At 36.2% G+C, this 17,500-nt stretch overlaps 1 protein-coding gene across 1 annotated transcript in view; it reads left to right on the top strand.

The window, feature by feature from the left end:
- The first annotated feature begins 10,171 nt into the window (after nt 1-10,171).
- LOC138023563 (UPF0587 protein v1g245604-like) overlaps nt 10,172-17,500 on the top strand; it is a 36,251-nt gene continuing 28,922 nt past the window's right edge. Inside the window, exons 1-4 of the mRNA XM_068870569.1 lie at nt 10,172-10,195; nt 10,381-10,464; nt 11,814-11,870; nt 12,885-12,966. Coding sequence (XP_068726670.1) covers nt 10,190-10,195; nt 10,381-10,464; nt 11,814-11,870; nt 12,885-12,966 — 229 coding nt within the window. The 5' untranslated portion in view covers nt 10,172-10,189. The remainder of the gene's footprint in view (nt 10,196-10,380; nt 10,465-11,813; nt 11,871-12,884; nt 12,967-17,500) is intronic.

The following is a 17,500-nucleotide window of genomic DNA, read 5'->3' as shown; positions in this document are numbered from 1 at the left end:
GTCTCTTAAAATCTAGATATTTATTTTTCAGCGCTGTCTTGCTCATCCAATTGACGATCCATTCTTGAGCTCCATGAGGGTATATTTTGTTTAAAGATCCACTAAAACGCCATTCACGTCAATGACTTATTAGTGAAATTTCCAATTGTTATACCGGAAGACTGTGCAGAGTTGAGAACAGGTAAATACAAATCTGACAAATAGCGAGACAACTGAGATAACAGATCCACTATATGGATTCCTCCTCTGTCTTTGTTGAACCCATACTGAGTTACCAGAGAACTGTTCATTTGGTTTGAGTGTTGTACAAAACACCACACTTGGCAAAATTGTAGGAAGACAGCTCACTTTGATTACGGCTCGACGGGCGACAGATTGTTGTCGAAGTCCATTACTCGATGCTTCTAACATTCGACCGCCTGTCTTGTTCAGTATCCAATTCGCTTGCCATTATTGAGCTTCATAAGGGTACATTTTGTTCAAAGATCCACTAAAACGCCATTCGCGTTACATGACTTTCGACGCCATTGCCGGTTAAGTTAATCGTTCTACTGTGTCCAGCAGAAAAATCTATGCATTTCCCACTACCCTCTCGATCCTAAGAAAATACGCGTAGAAGGCCCTATGCACAAAGACACCACTTAGCGGGGGAGTGACAGGCAGGACTTTTACCGACACGGAAAAAAATAAAAAAAAAAAGAAAACGAAAAATAAAAAAACCACGAAATTAAAGACAGATTCCGACTGGGTTGGCAACCCAGTAATGAAATGAATAAAGGCAATTCATATTATGATCTGTTTAAAGTATTTAATATGCATGATACAATGTACAATGAGAAATTTATTGAACAGTATTTTAAAAATATCTAATATATATATATAAATAAATGAAATCATATTGTGTTAAACAAATAAAAAAATGAATACATTAAACCTTCAGGTTATAAAAAAGCTAAAAATGGTAAACTTATTTTCTTTTGTACTTGTGCTGAATGTGGCATTAAAAAGACTCGATTTGTTAAAAATCAGGGAAACTGATCAGCCAGTCAGAAATGGCTAGCAAAGGGATTATGTCAGATTTAGGTAATGTTGGAGCTGAATTGTTTTTCACAAAAGGCATCCCTTATCTCGGCAAAAAATCAGTTGAAATGGGCAGATACTATGGTTCAGAAGCTTTGAGAAACCCAGAAAAAGGCTATTGACTATGCTTTGGATAAGCTTAATGCAGCGATTCATAATGTTGGAACACAAGCTCTCAATGAATTGTCAACAAAGATCAGACCAAGGAAAAATATAAAGAAAAAACAGGAAAGAACTCGATGGTGGAGCTATTGATATCCAAAAACATTTATCAAAGCTTGGAGAATTGCATTTGAGAACTCCGACTTGTAAAAAATACAATTACTGCGGACCAAGTACAAAACTAGAAGATAAATTGAACAGTAATGATTCATCTACTCGCAAACCTATAAACAGGTTAGATAGCATTTGTCAAGCCCATGATATAGCTTATAGCAAAGCTGGAGATGATTTGTCGAAAAAGCATGAGGCACACAATGTTATGATAAAACAAACAGGAGATATTCCTTTTAGTAAAAGACCATGGTTTTCTACACCGGTCAAGTATACTATGCAAGCAAAAAAATTAATTGGACTTGGTTTTAATCCAAAAAACGTAAAAAGCCGTCGAGTAAAGAAAAAATAAGTTGGCAGCAACAGTTAGCAGATGAGCTGCATAAACCAGTCAAGGGAAAATTCACTCGGCGGCGTGTTATTGTAAATCATATTGACCAAATATGGGCTGCAAACTTAGTTGAAATGCAACAATTCGGCAAATGGAATAAAAGCTACAAATATCTTCTTATGGTGATAGATGTTTTCAGTTTATATGGTTGGATTGTACCATTGAAAATTAAACAAGGAGAGACCATTAGAGAAGCCTTCAAAAGCATTTTTAAAGATGGTAGAAAACCAGAATATTTGTGTACCGATAAATGAAGTGAGTTTGATAACAAACGCATGAAAGACCTCTTAGGAAAGAATAAAATAACACTCTATTCAACAGAAAATGAAGAAAAATCATCAGTAGTTGAAAGATGAAATCGCACAATTAAAAACAAAATGTGGAAGCAGTTCACTGTCAAAGGCAATACACAATATTTAGACAAACTACCTAAAATATTAAAACGGTATAACAACACTAAACACAGTTCAATAAAAATGACACCTGTTGAGGCTTCAAAGAAAAAGCATGAAGGTTTAGTATATTTCAATTTATACGGTGATATGGAAACATCAAAACAGAAACTTAAATTTTAAATAGGTGATAAGGTTAGGATAAGCAAATATAAAAGAAAGACTTTGGATAAAGGGTACACACCAAATTGGACCGAAGAATTGTTTATAATAAATGAAATACAATACACTAATCTAGCCACTTACAAACTAAAGGATCTCAATGACGAGGAGATACAAGGCAGTTTTTTATGAGCCTGAATTATTAAAAGCCAAACAAGAGGTATTCAGAATCGATAAAGTCATCCGGAGAGACTATAAAAAAGAGCTTTGGTAAAATGGAAAGGATATCCTGATAAATTTAATTCATGGATACCAATTAAGAATTTGACTGATTTATGAAAAATATCATCTAAACATATATAAATGGTTGATCATATCAAAAGAATTGATTCTTTAACCAAATGTGAAAAGAATGATATTGAAAATATTGCTGAATCCATTTCTGAATTGGTTATTTATATGCTAAATAAAGGCATTGATGACCTTTATGTTAAAGAATGTTGTACACAGGTTGGAATTTCTAGATTAAACAATGATGGAATTAGCTGCGATATGCAAATTTATTAAAAACTATCCAAATTTTAGCATAGTATATCATGTTACTTATTAAAAAATTCTCGGATTGAAGATTTCCTTTTTAAAGATTGGGATAATGAATATAATAATGATAGCAATCCTGATTATGATCCAAAATTAGATAATTACGAATCAGAAAGTGATGAAAATTACAGAAAAAAAGGAACTCTTTTCATTATTCAAAATCAATATTTCACTACTTTTGAATAATGTGTTTAAAAAAGATCTAACATGATAAGTTTTTGTTGTTATTGAGTTTTGCAAAGAGTGTTGGTTGTGCTTTAATGATGTAAGCTTCGTGTATAAAATCAGATACAAAACCTTTTTTTTAAACTTTATTATTGTCTATTAAATAACAATAAGTTGTATCATTTTTATGATTTTTCATCAGTAATAACATTATAAACGCAACCTTTTACATCACAACCATATTTCAAAAAATCACTATGCCCATATAATTTCATTTTAATTATTATGTATTATACCTTTAAAACGGTTTTTTTTAAATTTTCTGAACGCACAAATAATGGTTTAATGTTTTGAATTATTTTTGCAAAATTTTGGAGGAATATAGTTATAATTGTAATTATACGTTTTACCACATGAGCAAGTCCATTTTTTCAATTTATATTTTATGTGTATTTTTTTGATTTTATTTTTTCATCTTTTCGAACCTAATCTTGTGCATTGTAAATAATTTTCAGGCATGTCTTTTTTATCAACGTATTCAAATTTATAGATTTGATCATTCTTTTTGGAAATAGCAGTTTTATATCCATATGATTTATCACAAATCATTTTTATCATACCAGCATTGATCAATTAATGTTGATTAACTGAATATAAACTATTGAAATAAGACAGTTTCTTAGTATCACAATTGGTAGCTTTGACAAAGTTTCTGTTTTTGTACTTTTTTGCCAATTTCTTTACGTTTTCTTTATCAGTCAAAAGTTGTAAATTATTAATTTATTGTCAATTTTGTTGTTATTAATATGATCAATAATTTTACCTTCAGGTATTAATCCACTCGAAAATAAAACGGTGTACTTGACAACATTTTTGACCATTTTGAGCAATTTCTAACATTACATGTCAAATAACCAAATGAATTTAAATTACCTTTCATTGGAATTATTTTTAAAATATGAACAATATATCCATCTTTTGAACCTGCATACAGGTCGTATAATAGATGAACTTTATAAACACAACTGTTAATTTCAATATTTGTCATTTTGCCGATATATAATAATTTATATTTAAATCCTTTTTTATAAAATATTTATTTACAAATAATAATTATAATTTTTTTAAAAGGGTTTAAAGACTTAAAAATTATATATATATATCTATAATATATATATATATATAAATAAACAAAAAACCAAACTTACAATTTAATTTCAAAAAAATTTTTTTAGACGCTATTAATAACATTCTTTTAGTGAATGATAAAGAAGCTGAAGACAATATTAAATAAAATGACTGGATATACAATTCAGTCAATTAATGATGAAAAGGATATTTAAAATATAGAAATAAATGAAAAATTTAAACCTGAACTCAAAAAAATATTGTTCGATGGACCAAGTAATAATTTCAATATGAAAAACGGTGACATAATAATATTAACGCCAAAAGACAAAAACCATGTCAATGATACAATAATAAGACCCAATGAAAAAAATGTTAAACAATAACCCGCTCCTAAACAATTATTTTCACGATACAGCCTATCAAGGCTGATAACAAAAAGAGAAAGACCTTTAGATAAATCAACTTTAAAACCAAAAAATAGCAAAGTGATCTTTTGGTCGCTTTTTGGCTCCTTTCTTTTTAACCAACAATGTTTTTTTAGCACATTTTGTTTTTCAGAGGCGTTCCTTTTCTTGATTCTGGAAGGGTCCCCTCTTGAAAAGCGAGAACAGATTGTTCCTCTATTTTGTGTTCCTTTTGATGAAATCGGAACATGCTGTCATACGGCTTGAGAACAAAATGATCCGAACCCCGAGCGGAACAAATTGGGCCTTAATGAATGATTGGAGAACTATTGTTCCTAAATGTGTTTCTTTCTATAACGTGGGAACCAGTTATTGCGAGCTCCGAATCCCGAGTGGAACAATTTAGTCCTTTTTATGTGATTTGGGAACTATTGTTCCTAAAAATGTGTTCCTTTTGATCACATGGAACGTTTTTTTTATAAAGATACGGAACAAAATGGACCTTTTTGTTAAAAAGGGAACTAATTGTTCTGAGTTCCGAATCATGAGTGGAACAAATTAGACCTTGTTTATCTGTGATTTGTAATCAATTCGTCCTAATAACGTGTTAATCCTTTGTAATTAGTTGTAGAGCATTTGTTCCTACTCGCGAGTTGCCAAAAGGCTTTATCGTTTTGTTTTGCGACAAGAGGAAGGTTTGTTCTATATGGTGTGTTTTCACGTAGCGCTTTGCTTTTATTGCTCATTTTCTGGTCTTTTCTAAGCTGTTTCTAAGGAATAATTATTGTTCTCTTTTTTGTCTGCTTCTTTTTATCTGCTACTTTATTTTCTGGTAGATTAAGAAACCGTTGGATTGCGCTGCTAACCTCAATAATATGTCATAGTGAAGCATGCAATGAAGGAATAACTGCAGTGACAATTATCCAAAAAATGCACGACACTTCTCTTGCTGGTTCCGGTTGGTTAGTTCCGTTGTTATTATATCAGCCTTTGTTGAATGAGATAAACGAAGGTGTTCTTTTAAATGCATCCATTTCTTCTCACTAAGAAAAAAATTGTAAAGCAAACAAGATTGATTGGTCTAATATCGATGGGGCATGGCCTGAACCAAAACGTGTTCACCTAGGAAAAGACGATGCTGACAGTTTTTACCATTTCTCAATACGATTGAGCGAACATTAAGGATTTCAAAGCCAACGCGGGTGTAGAAAACATGTCAACAACAAGCAATAGTTTGTTCTTTTATTTCGACGAAAAACCCGGGGAACACTTGAAGCTTGCCGCAAACTCTTCAAAAGTGCGAACGAAATCGCGCGCCTCAAGTAAAGTTGGTGATGTATCGTCTACGCATTCAAAACCCGGCGATAGATTAATGCCGTCCTTCACATCTTCCAGTCAAATTGGCGAGCAATTTACGACTTAGCTTGCTGGAAGTTGCGGCGGTTAAAAGAAAGATCGTCCCGCTCAGCAGATTGTCAATAGATGCTTGAAATTTCTCAAGTTTTGCTGCGAAGAGGAGGAGGAATTAAGGGGGTGGCACTTAACTACAGAAAGACAATGGTTGCTAAGAAAGCTTTTTAGTCAAAGAGCCCTGCAAAAGGTTCCATGGATGGTTCTATGAAGTAACGTTTTCAATAGAGATGTGACATTACTTCAATCAGAACGCGCATGCACAACTAGTCCCAGTCCTCTGCCCTGCGTTTCAGTGTAAAACAGGTAAAGGCTCTCAGGAAACGAAAGGAAGAAGCACTTTTTTCACCAGATGGGAACTGTCCCATCATTTTTCGTAAACTGTAGCACGCAACTGATATTTTGAAAAGTGTATCAGGGGAGGGCCTTAGGCCTCATAATTATTTTGAGAAATGATTTCTTTTAAAATCCATGCTACAGATTTTGTGCTAGAATGTTCTCACACTTTTGCGTTAAAAACTTGTGGAAAACATATTTAACTCGCTAAGTTTTTAGGCATTTACTGTTTTGGTCACGTGATTTACCAAATGTGGTTGTGATTTGAACCAGACAAAGAAATGTTAAATAGAAATCACTTGGCAAGAAAGGATAACTGTAGAGTTAAAGGAATTAGAGAAATGGCTATTTGAAGGCAACGGTTTGGTAAGAGCCATCCCCTTAAATTTCGAGGTAATGGATTGTGTTCTCCAAGATTAATTACAAGGTGAGTGCAAACTTGGACATGGCGGGAGATTGGGTTACATAGACGCCATTTCCGAGTTGATCGACCTCAGGAAGGTAAACGGTGGAAAATTATCTGCCACGGAAATGTACAGCAAAAAAGCTTGCAAGACAGTGGCGAAGATAATGAGATTGCAATGGACGCAAGATCTTGATGTTGAATCATTAGAGGCCAGGGGCCACTGGGCAAGCATTGAAGAGCTGTTAGAAGTTGTGTCACTTGCCTCGTCATTTCTCAGTAGGGTGCAACAAATCTGATAGATTGTGCAAATCCTGGTCAGCATTTCGCAAAACAAGGCAATGCAAAGTGAAAGGTCTACTTATTTTTTCTTTCTTTTAAGTTTTTTGCCGGCTGACGATAACCCTATCATTAATATTGCTATTATTATAATCATTGTTATATTTTTTGGAACCCTCGACATAAAACCCTTGACCCTCAACCAAAAGGCAGACTCATTGTGTTCAAATACTGTTCACGCTGACTGCCATGAACCAAATCCTAAGATGTTCAGCAGGGCTAATGTGATGATTAACATTTGTACATGACCTTCAATGCATTAATTTGACAAGTAAGTTAGGTCTAATTCCATGACATAATAAAGAGTTAACAAATAGATATTTTCACCTTAGCATGCGTTCAGTGTTCGGTGATAGATCACAGATGACGTCAAAAAAGTGCCTCATGTGACACCGATGTTGTTACCAAATTTTGACATCTTTTGTGATCTACTGTATTACTGAACAGACACATGGCAACATGGATTGGGATCTACTTGTTTTATAAAATAAACAACTAAAAGTGCATGATGATGATATCACTCTTATACTGTAGATCATCAGTGAGAAGCAATCAAAGTGCATTATTGAGATTATTATATAGTCCCCAATGGAATGAACAGCTTGTGTTTCCTAAAGACTTTTGCTCCTGAACTCTTAACTTTGTAACTTGTTCAGGCTTAATTTTTTTTTCATTATCACAGTGGTCAAAATGTGGAGTAAAGACAACCCTTAACCACATTCAATTTGTTTTTAACCACAATATTCAACGCTTGTAGAACATGACCAAGATCATGACACAACGAAAGAGCAAGCATTGTCTATAACTTTGTCGCACTCTAATGGGTTATTTCTCAATATAATGCAAGCAGCGATGTCCAGGCAAATTAGGCAATCAGATTACAAGGAATTGTGAAAAAAAAATCCTTTCACTGTATTCTTTGATTGTAAATGTGATAAGACGGCCACGTTGGTACCAAAACAAATGAAAAATGTAGCTCAAATTTTGCATAATAATAATAGTCATATTCCCAAAACACTTTTCCGCTATTGTTCTTTCCACCAACATGGCCACTTTACTGTACCAGTGGGATAAATTGCCATATGATGAAAAACTTGTTCGTTCACAGCTGTTTACACATAAATTGCATATTTATGTGTATGTAAGCCCGATCAATAATTAATTCCCTCCTCTGCATATTTCAATAGGAGGCACAGTGGCCTCATGGTTAGTGCGCTCAACTCTGGATCAAGTGGTCCGGGTCCGGGTCCGGGTCCTGGCCGGGGACATTGTGTTGTGTTCTTGGGCAAGCCACTTTATTCTCACGGTGCCTCTCTCCACCCAAGGGTATAAATGGGTACCAGCAAATTCAGTGCTAGGGGTAGCCCTGCATTGGACTAGCATCCCATCCGGGGGGGAGTAGAAAGACTCCTAGTCGCTTCATGATACAGAAACTGGGATAAGCTCTGGCTTTTAACTCAATTTCTACCTAAGGCGCAGTTTACCCGATTAAAAAGACGGGAAAATATAAAAATCCGTGGAAAATTGGCGTTACTTCCGTTTCTTTCCAAATTTGGCAGAACGCATGTTTACGATATTAGCCAATCACTGGCCAGTTTCTATTAGACTCGTTTGAAATGACATCATAACGTCATATTCCGAAAATCGCCATCGAGCAAGCAGAAATGGCCCTCACCGAAGGGGATGAAATCCAGGGAATTTTAGTTGGAATCACGGAAAAAATTACATAGAGAGTTTCTTTACAGCCTAGCATAGATATCTGGATAGTTTTTATAGCAATAGTAAAGGATTTTCATGTCAAAATGAGGTTAGCGTCTTTCTGTTGTGTTTACTTAATTAAATATTCCATGCGGTCTCGCGGAGCGTGGACCGTAAACTTGATTTCCACTCTCAAAACTTCCTCCCGAACCTATTTTTTGCGTAGAATAAGCTTTTAGAATGATGTTCTTGTCTTACGTGGTGATATTTGAAGATTCGGAAACATTTTGTGAACAAATAGTTATAACGCGTCACACACGCAACTTGATCTCCCAAACTTGCCCGATTATGCATAAATCCACTTGGCCTTTTGACCTGTCATTGGAAAAAAAATCTTAAAATATTTGCGGACTGGTCGATTTCTCTGAAATTTGAAAGGATGATTGCTAACGAATAGAGAAAGATTTTTCACGATAACTAGAAATTCCTGTGTTAATGGGCCACTTGGCTCGTAAGAAGACTTTACCTGCATATTTCAAGATTACTTACACAGTCTACTAGTGGCAATTAGTTGTTACATGTATGTGTATCAAAATAGTGACACGCTGCAGCAAATTCAACACCACTGGACACTTCTTCCAGCCCCTTCACTGTTAGGTGACGTAAGATTGCTTTGCCAAATTTGAGAAGTACCCACACGGTATGAAGCGACACAACTCCAGCTCCTGATCTTTTCCCGGTAAAGACGCAAGTAACAAAATGGGTTTATCAACTAAGTTGATAAATCATATTCTAAATTGACAACCGTAGAGAAGATTCAAGCGTTCGCCCTTCGTCAGAGCAAACATTTGTCCTCAAAGATCAACTTGATTGCGATCAATACTGTAGAAACCCATGACTGACTGACTCCATCTGAATCGGTCAACAGAAGACGACAGTTCTCAGCTACCGTGTCTTATCACAGTTAGCCGAGCAAAGAACTATGACTCAGGCCAAACATCCACGCAATAGAATAACAACGCAAGGCAATCAAAGTCTAAAATAGCAAGGTGGTCGCGTTTTACGTCCAAGGAGTCACTTTTCGCTGCTTCGACATCAGAAAGTCGACTTTTTTTTTCATCTCAGAGTTATATATTTTCAGGGAGCTTTCGTACTTTAAGCGTCTTCTCCTTATAGTCGGCTTTTCATAGGATCTATTTAGCTGTATGTCCTTCAAGACTTTCTCTTCTGCCAACACACGCTGTAGGGATCGGAGGGCCTGACTTAAGGTTCCTTCACCCACCATAATTGTACGGGCGAGAAATCTGTTGTGCGCCATGTTGTAACTGCAATGTCATATGCGCATGACATTAATTTGACTTGTTCTGTCTTTGTTAGCTTGCGGGCGCAGAAACATCAAGCGATAATGGTGGTAGGCAATTATTTTTTTGAACGTGGAAAAAAATAATAACATTTTTTTCTAATTTGCTGTCTTTTGCGCCAGATTCAGGGGTCTGTCTATAATCTTAATGCTCAATCTTTCTAAGCTGGAACGGTTAAAATGTTTTTCGTCTAACTGTCACTTATCAGACATCTTTGTTTACATTTTGAAATCAGCGTATAGCCTTACAATTCAAGGCAAATCTTGAAAATCTAACTAATGTGAGGCCAGATGAAGAGGATTTTCGTTGGTACTTAAAGGTAAGTAAGAAAAGTTTGAAAAAAAAGCTACGAAAAGCGCATGCTTCGTAAATTTAGTTTATAACTTAATTATCGATTTGTACGTTGGCTACACCTAGCCTTGTGAGGTTCAAGTTCTTTTTAGCATACATTATTAGTAAATAGTCAGATGGAAAGTCTGAACTGGACTTGTAAAACCCAGATCATGGACTTAAACAACGCGATGGATTTCAAGTACAGCTGCATTATAACAGCCTAAGGGAATAAAATTGGCAAAAAGGAACCAAGTACCAGTGCCTGGCAGGTTGGCATGTTGGAGAGAAGATCAATTCTTCTGTTATGTGCAGACCAGCTATTTTGACTTTTGTTCTTGTAGTGTGGTGGCTCTGTTCCCCGAAATCTTGGTGAATCCTTTCTCCTGGGGAGCACTCAAATACACTAACTTGTAACTACTACTAGTGATTTAAAGGGAACCTCCACTAAAACAGGAATATATTTTTGAAATAGTTAACATAATGCTCACAATCAAAATTGTTCGAAAGTTTTCCAATAAGAGCGTTTGTATCCGAAATAAATGAATTTCAAAAACGCTTGTTTTGGTTTTTAAATTTCCCGGGCGCCGCCATCTTGAATAATTGTGACGTGTCATGGTTGCCCTATTGTTTTAAAACAAAAGCTCTTTGTGCAAATACAAAAGAGCAACCATAACACGTCACAATTATTCAAGATGGCGGCGCCCAGGAAATTTGAAAATCAAAACAAGCGTTTTTGAAATTCATTTATTTCGGATACAAACGATTCCATTAAAAAACGTTTGAACAATTTTGATAGTAAACATTATGTTAAATATTTTGAAGTTGTATTCTTGTTTTAGTGGAGGTTTCCTTTAAGGATCCAGATGTTACAGTACAGACTTCCATTTTCAAGGAAATTGATTCTTTTTCGCTTATTTTAGTTCATTAAAAGGTAACAAGGTTAAAAACCTTTGTTAACCTGTTGACTCCTAAACGGCTTCTCACTGATGAGTTAAATTGCAAACTTGAGACTTAAGTCTGGTACATGAGTTTGTTTTCCTACACCTGTGGACCGCCCAGGCCATCAGGGTTTTGGGATCCGGAATTATTTGACCAAAACAACGTGCAGGAATTGTTAAATACATGTACCTTGATGACAATGAGGATTTTTGAGGGGTTCACCAAAAAAAATCAAGGATTTGGGTTCTGGGACTGCTTTGAAAAAAGGTGATATCAAAGTATCTTTATGTATTCTTTTTGAATCTAACATTCCAGAGTGCTGTCATATTTACAAGTACCAAATACCAGTTACTTATTATCCTGCCCTTATAACTTTTTTTCTTTTTGATTTATTAGCTTCAATGCCAGAATTGTGGTGAAAATACCAAAGATTGGGTTTACATGTGTCTCACTGTAAGTTGATTGTGATATACATGTATTACTGTAAGTTTTTGAGAATTATGTGCTGTGACAAGGCCACTGTGTGAGTGGAATTGCCTGTTTTTCAATCACATTAAATCGTGACATAGATTTGTGAAGCGAACAGAGGTCTCAAGTGCAAGGACGGTCATCAGTGACTTGTAACATGACATGTACATGTATCTACAATCTTGTACAAAACTCGTTGGGAAAATGTGACGCTCTAATTTGTCTGTGATAACGATTAAATTCTTCCTACTTTCCCCCTCCTCCCATTCCAATGTTGGTAACAAAAAAAAAAAGACCAAAGGCTTGCACGGTATTGGCATCACATTATCAACATTGATTTGGGGTGGGGGAAGGACCAATATACTTTGTAAGTGCATGTCAAATGATGGTTAAGCTAGAATTTTTCCCTAGAGTTTTGTCCAAGATTGTAGTTTCCTTCAAGAGCACATCATGTGAACTCATATGAACAGAGGTTATGACTGTTATGTGGTAAATTGCAGTTTATTATGAATTTATATACTGTAAGTTACTTGACGAAAAGAATGTTATTAACTGTGTAATTGCAGTTGTACAAGAAAATACTTGAAAATGGTCGATTTTTTGGGCAAACTTTGGAAGGCCTTATTAATAGCCAGTGAGTAAATAGTATGGATCGGAAGCTTAACTATCATAGATTTGCACTACAGTATGTACTTCCCATCAAGTTTGTGGCTGGATTGAGATTTATTGAATCCATCATCTGCTGAAGCTTCCTATGAAGTACTTTTATACATTCATAAGAGAAAACCAGTAGGTCACAGTGACACATGAAATTCATGAAAGGCAGAATACAAAATAGGCGCTTTGATAAATAAAATATTATTATAATTATTGGAGCTTGAGTGAGTGACTAGTTTAAACTATGTCTGAAACCAAGTTATTGTTTTAAGGCTTTTGGTTTTCTTTGTTAATTTTAGTGGTATTAATTATAGTGCTTTTGATTCCTAATTATTATCACAGGAAAGCCAAGCTATCAAAGGCAGTCGAGGGAGGGCTAACTTTGTGTCCAAATGTAAATTGTGTAGCAGAGCAAATTCTATGGGTAAGATTTTGCTACTATTAATAAATAATTAAGCAAATTTAGGGACAAATTTGTGAAGAGATAACACCAGTGAAAATGTTGTCCAAACTTAACCGCAAACTTTGTTTTATAAGTCAGAAAAAGAAAATATAAGGACAATGTACGATAGAAAAGATGCCACACAGTTAATCACAATGTCCTTTACAAGGTAATTGTGAAGAACAGCTCACGTCCACCGGCTGTCGGTCGACTGTCGGTCAACTGTTGGTCGACTGTGGGCCGACAGTCAGCCCACAGTCGGCCAACAGTTGGCCAAGAGTCGGCCTAGAGTCGGCCAACTGTTGGCCGACAGTCGACCGACTATCGGCCCTCAGTCGGCCAACAAACAGTCGACAGTTTTGGTCAAAATTGTTGGCCGACAGTCGACCGTTTTTCGGCCGTTTGTTGACCGACTGTTGGCAAACTGTTGGTGACCTGTGGGTGAAGTGTCGGTAAGTTGTTGGCAACAATGTTTCGTAATTATTGCGCTACTTATGACCAAAACCGCATTTGAAAGTTACACCGTGTGCTGTATGGGAAACAGTAATGTCTAAAGTGCTGCGATAAATGGAAGACCTATCGTAAGCACTAGCTACCAGGAAGAGCGAAAACATAGAACGTTAGTGAAGGTCAACTGGTGTAGACATACATGATATACTGAAGCATCCCAGCTCGCAATGGATTAGCGATTCAACAAGGAAAATGTGCTAAAGTGGCTTCTCGTTTTCATTTAGTAAGTATGTCGAGAAACGATAAGTTATTTGCTGGATTTCTTTCTCCTTGCCGACTGCTGGTAACCTGTCAGTAAAGTTCTCATTTTAGTTTAGCTGTCGGTAATCTGTTGGTAACCTGTCAGTAATTTGTTGGTAGCCTGTTGGTATGTGTTGGCCGACGGTCGGTGGATGTGAGCTGTTCTTCACAATTACCCTTTACAATCAGAGCATTAATTTGTCATCATCAATAAGACCTATCTTGTATACCTTGGTGTTAGTAAAGAGAATGTTATTTTATTAGTATCTTGTATTGAAATGCCTTAAGGTAAAGTTCAAATACAGTACTTTTTGTGGTAAAGTGTAATGTTGTGGTTTAATTTTGTTTTTGGTTTTAATTTCTTTTAAACCACTTCATTTTTTTTCAAACAGTTTACATTTTTTAAACTGTTTTTTTAAACAAATCAACTGTCTAAAAAGGGATTTGTCTTTTTTGGGGGTGTACTTAATAAAAAAAACGGGGGCTTGGTTTTTTAGGGGGCCTAAAAAAGAACTAGACATCTCTTCCTTCCTTCTACTCACCTACCCCTCCCTGATCTTCTCCAGTACTTCCATCCTACCCCACCCTTCCTTCCTTCTCCCCCTTGATTACCACTTGCACCCACCCCCTCTACACAACACTGCTCACAGACATTTTATATTTCTCAAGACTCTGTATACTCACCAGAACTTGATCTTGAACTCCACACCACTTGACCATGCAAGCAATTCCTCAGAACAATTTACAAATGAATATTTTATTATTCGCCCCAGGCCTCTCTCAGTCAAAACTTCGATTTATTCACATGTGCAATTTCTCGAAAGAAAAAAAAAGCGATCTAAGCCGAAATGATTAACCAAATGGAACAAAAGTTGCATGATAACTCGAAGGAAATGGGTTTACAGCAACAACAAACTCTTCACAGGAAACAACAAGAAAGTAGTTCTAAAACGGAAACTGTTTCAAGTCTTGTCCCAAGCACACAGTCAAATTTCTCCCAGAGGACAGCAAATTACGGAAACATGGCTTCAAGAAATTGTGCAGAAATCAACCAGAAAGTTGTCAACACATCCATTCCATGCACAGAAAATGCCCAACAACCAATGGCAGCTCCAACATTCCTCTCTTTGAGAGCGATTGACGTGATGGTAAAAATGTCACCCTTGTACCTTAACATGCTTTTAGGAAAAAAAATATGCTTGAATAGTGACCAAGTTTTGAGAAGTCTAGAATGACTTATTTCTTCTACAACATCAAACCTGTGAAGTGCTACTAATCTTACTTTCGATTATTTCAAAAACGTTTCCTTAATTTGCATTCAGCTTGTAAACAGGCTATTTTGCAAAATGAGTTATTTCCTTTCAAGATAAATATTGTAGTTTATTAAGATTGTAACAGTACAAATTAATAATACCATTGTTATGTGTAATGGTCTAGTTACTTTCCAGTTGTATACTGCTCTATTTAATTGAAAAAGTATCTGAGAGACAAATACTGGTATATGAAACTTGTATTATACAAGTTATATTGCTAAAGGAACAATTAAAGAATATCACTGTTTTTTCATTATGAAAAGGACTGTCCTACTTGTGAAAGACAGAAAAGGGTTTCGCTCTGACAAAGGGCTAACACTCGAAACTTCAGCTTTCAAATTTCTTTGCAGTCACTGTGGTCAATTTGCCATTATGATATCAACTCGGTTGATAAACCCTTTTTTCTTTCCTTACCCACTAACACAGCACCACAGCTTCTTTAAAAACTAAACCCCTTTATCTTTCATGTGAAAAAGTGCTTTACTTCCACCAACCATGAACCAATAATAAATTATTCTTTACCCAAAAACCAAGACAATGGTTTTTTAGACTAAACGCATGTCAGTCTCTTACCCGGAATGCAGTTTTGTCTGACACTTGCAGACTGCAGACTCAGCTTAGCGATTTTGAATGGTTAGCTTTCATGTAAGGTTAGGGACACTGCAGCCTGCATTTTAGTAATCAGGGTGAAGCTCTCAATAATTCTAAAGTTTACGCACTTATCAGGCCCGGCCAGGAAGGGGGGGGGGGGGGGGGGTAGTGGGATACCAATATACCTGCTATTTTGCCCCCAAGATACCAATATACCTGAAAATCATGAAAAATCGTAAAATCTGTGATACTAAACCTGCCTGGCTTGTCTTTTGTTGAAAAGTTTCTAGCGGTATTCTGCCTGACACTCTTACCATACTGCTGTGCCCTCTGATGGATCTCCTCCGATTGCTTCTTGGATAAGCAACCACACAAAAGCTTCAGTAATTTTGCAAGGTCGCAGAAGTTTACATGTATGTCAACATCACCTAAAGTAGGCTGAAGGTAGTACTGGATTAATTTTGCAAAGTACCTATAGCTCATACTTGTGACACATTTTAATAGTTTGTTTATACATCTGGGAAAATGCAAATAAAAGTCTAGCATCCTGGGAGTGTCCGTATTACCTCGTCTCACACTGAAAAAGAAGTTTTTAACAAAGAGAGTTAAGGGGCTTTCAACGTCTATGTGTTAAATGAAATTTGGATTGAGTTCCAACACGTTGTCCTCAGTCTAGAGAAGCCTTCCAACATCATCTTAACGGAGTTCAGCCCACGGTGGTACTAGCAGATAGTGTTCCTTCTGGTCCTTGGGTCTGGGAAGTTGAGCCCTTGATACCACGAACGTTCAACAAGGCTTCTTCGTGAAAAGCGTAGTAATGGTGGACGCAGGTAAATGTCTCATCAAAACTTAACCTTGTAGTTGTCTCAGTCAGATTGAGGGCTGACAGGAAGAGACACAGATTTTGTAAGTATTTGATTAGGGCTTGAACACTGGTGATCAGTCAAAGCCTTCCAGAGCTTGAGTCAACAACAAAAATTGAGTGTGAATCCTTCTCGCAACATTCTCCTGTTGGCTGCGAGAAAGAAGCAGATAAGTCACACCCATCCTTTGATCCAGTTTGACCAGATCCAGTGAGATTAGTCACTTGTTTGGATACGGCATCGAATTATTTGATTTTGTTGGCCCCTCTATCCACAAGAATAACTTTTCCGTTTGACTTAGAGCATATCCCTTGGATTTGCTTCAATGATGCACTGCTATTGAAGAGCACACGTTCACAATGCCCTGTCTGAAAGTTTACTAGGAACAAACCCACAGCATCAGATGATGAAGAGAAATAGAACTCAACACTGATTTTGCAAACTACTCCAAACAGGCTGTTGACGCTAACACTCACAGAACAGATGATGTCTGCAGTGACGCTGAGTCCATCAGATACCATGGTTATCAGATGGATTTCACCTATTATTTCAGCAACACAAATTTGATTTTGAAAGCCAAACAGTAACAATTTCGAGAATCTTGCTCTATTTCTGGTGAGCATTAGAGCGATAATAAAACTGAAAAGTGAATCATACATTTCTGTACCATGTACCGAATACCTACAATTCAGGAAAAACTAAACACTTTGTACCCGAATTTTGACCAAAAAATACCATATACCTGAATTAAAATGGCCGGGATACCGTATACCCAAAACCCCTGGCCGGGCCTGACTTATTTAAAACAGTTACTGTAGCATGTCAGGAGAGGTATGACAACTGCTGACTGCCTACAAATAGCGCTGATAAACATTTGTATTTAAGACTATAACGCACCCATTTCAAATAGCGCTAAGAAAGTATATAAAACTAAGCTCGGGTCCACTTTAAAACTGTTCGCTTTTACTGCGAGTTAGGGTTAGCATTTCATTTAACCCT

The sequence above is a fragment of the Montipora capricornis genome, chromosome 11 (genome assembly GCF_036669925.1).
Source record: "Montipora capricornis isolate CH-2021 chromosome 11, ASM3666992v2, whole genome shotgun sequence".
Lineage (NCBI taxonomy): Eukaryota > Metazoa > Cnidaria > Anthozoa > Scleractinia > Acroporidae > Montipora > Montipora capricornis.
The sequence above is the reverse complement of the archived record's forward strand: the minus strand, read 5'-3'. Positions and strand labels throughout refer to the sequence as shown.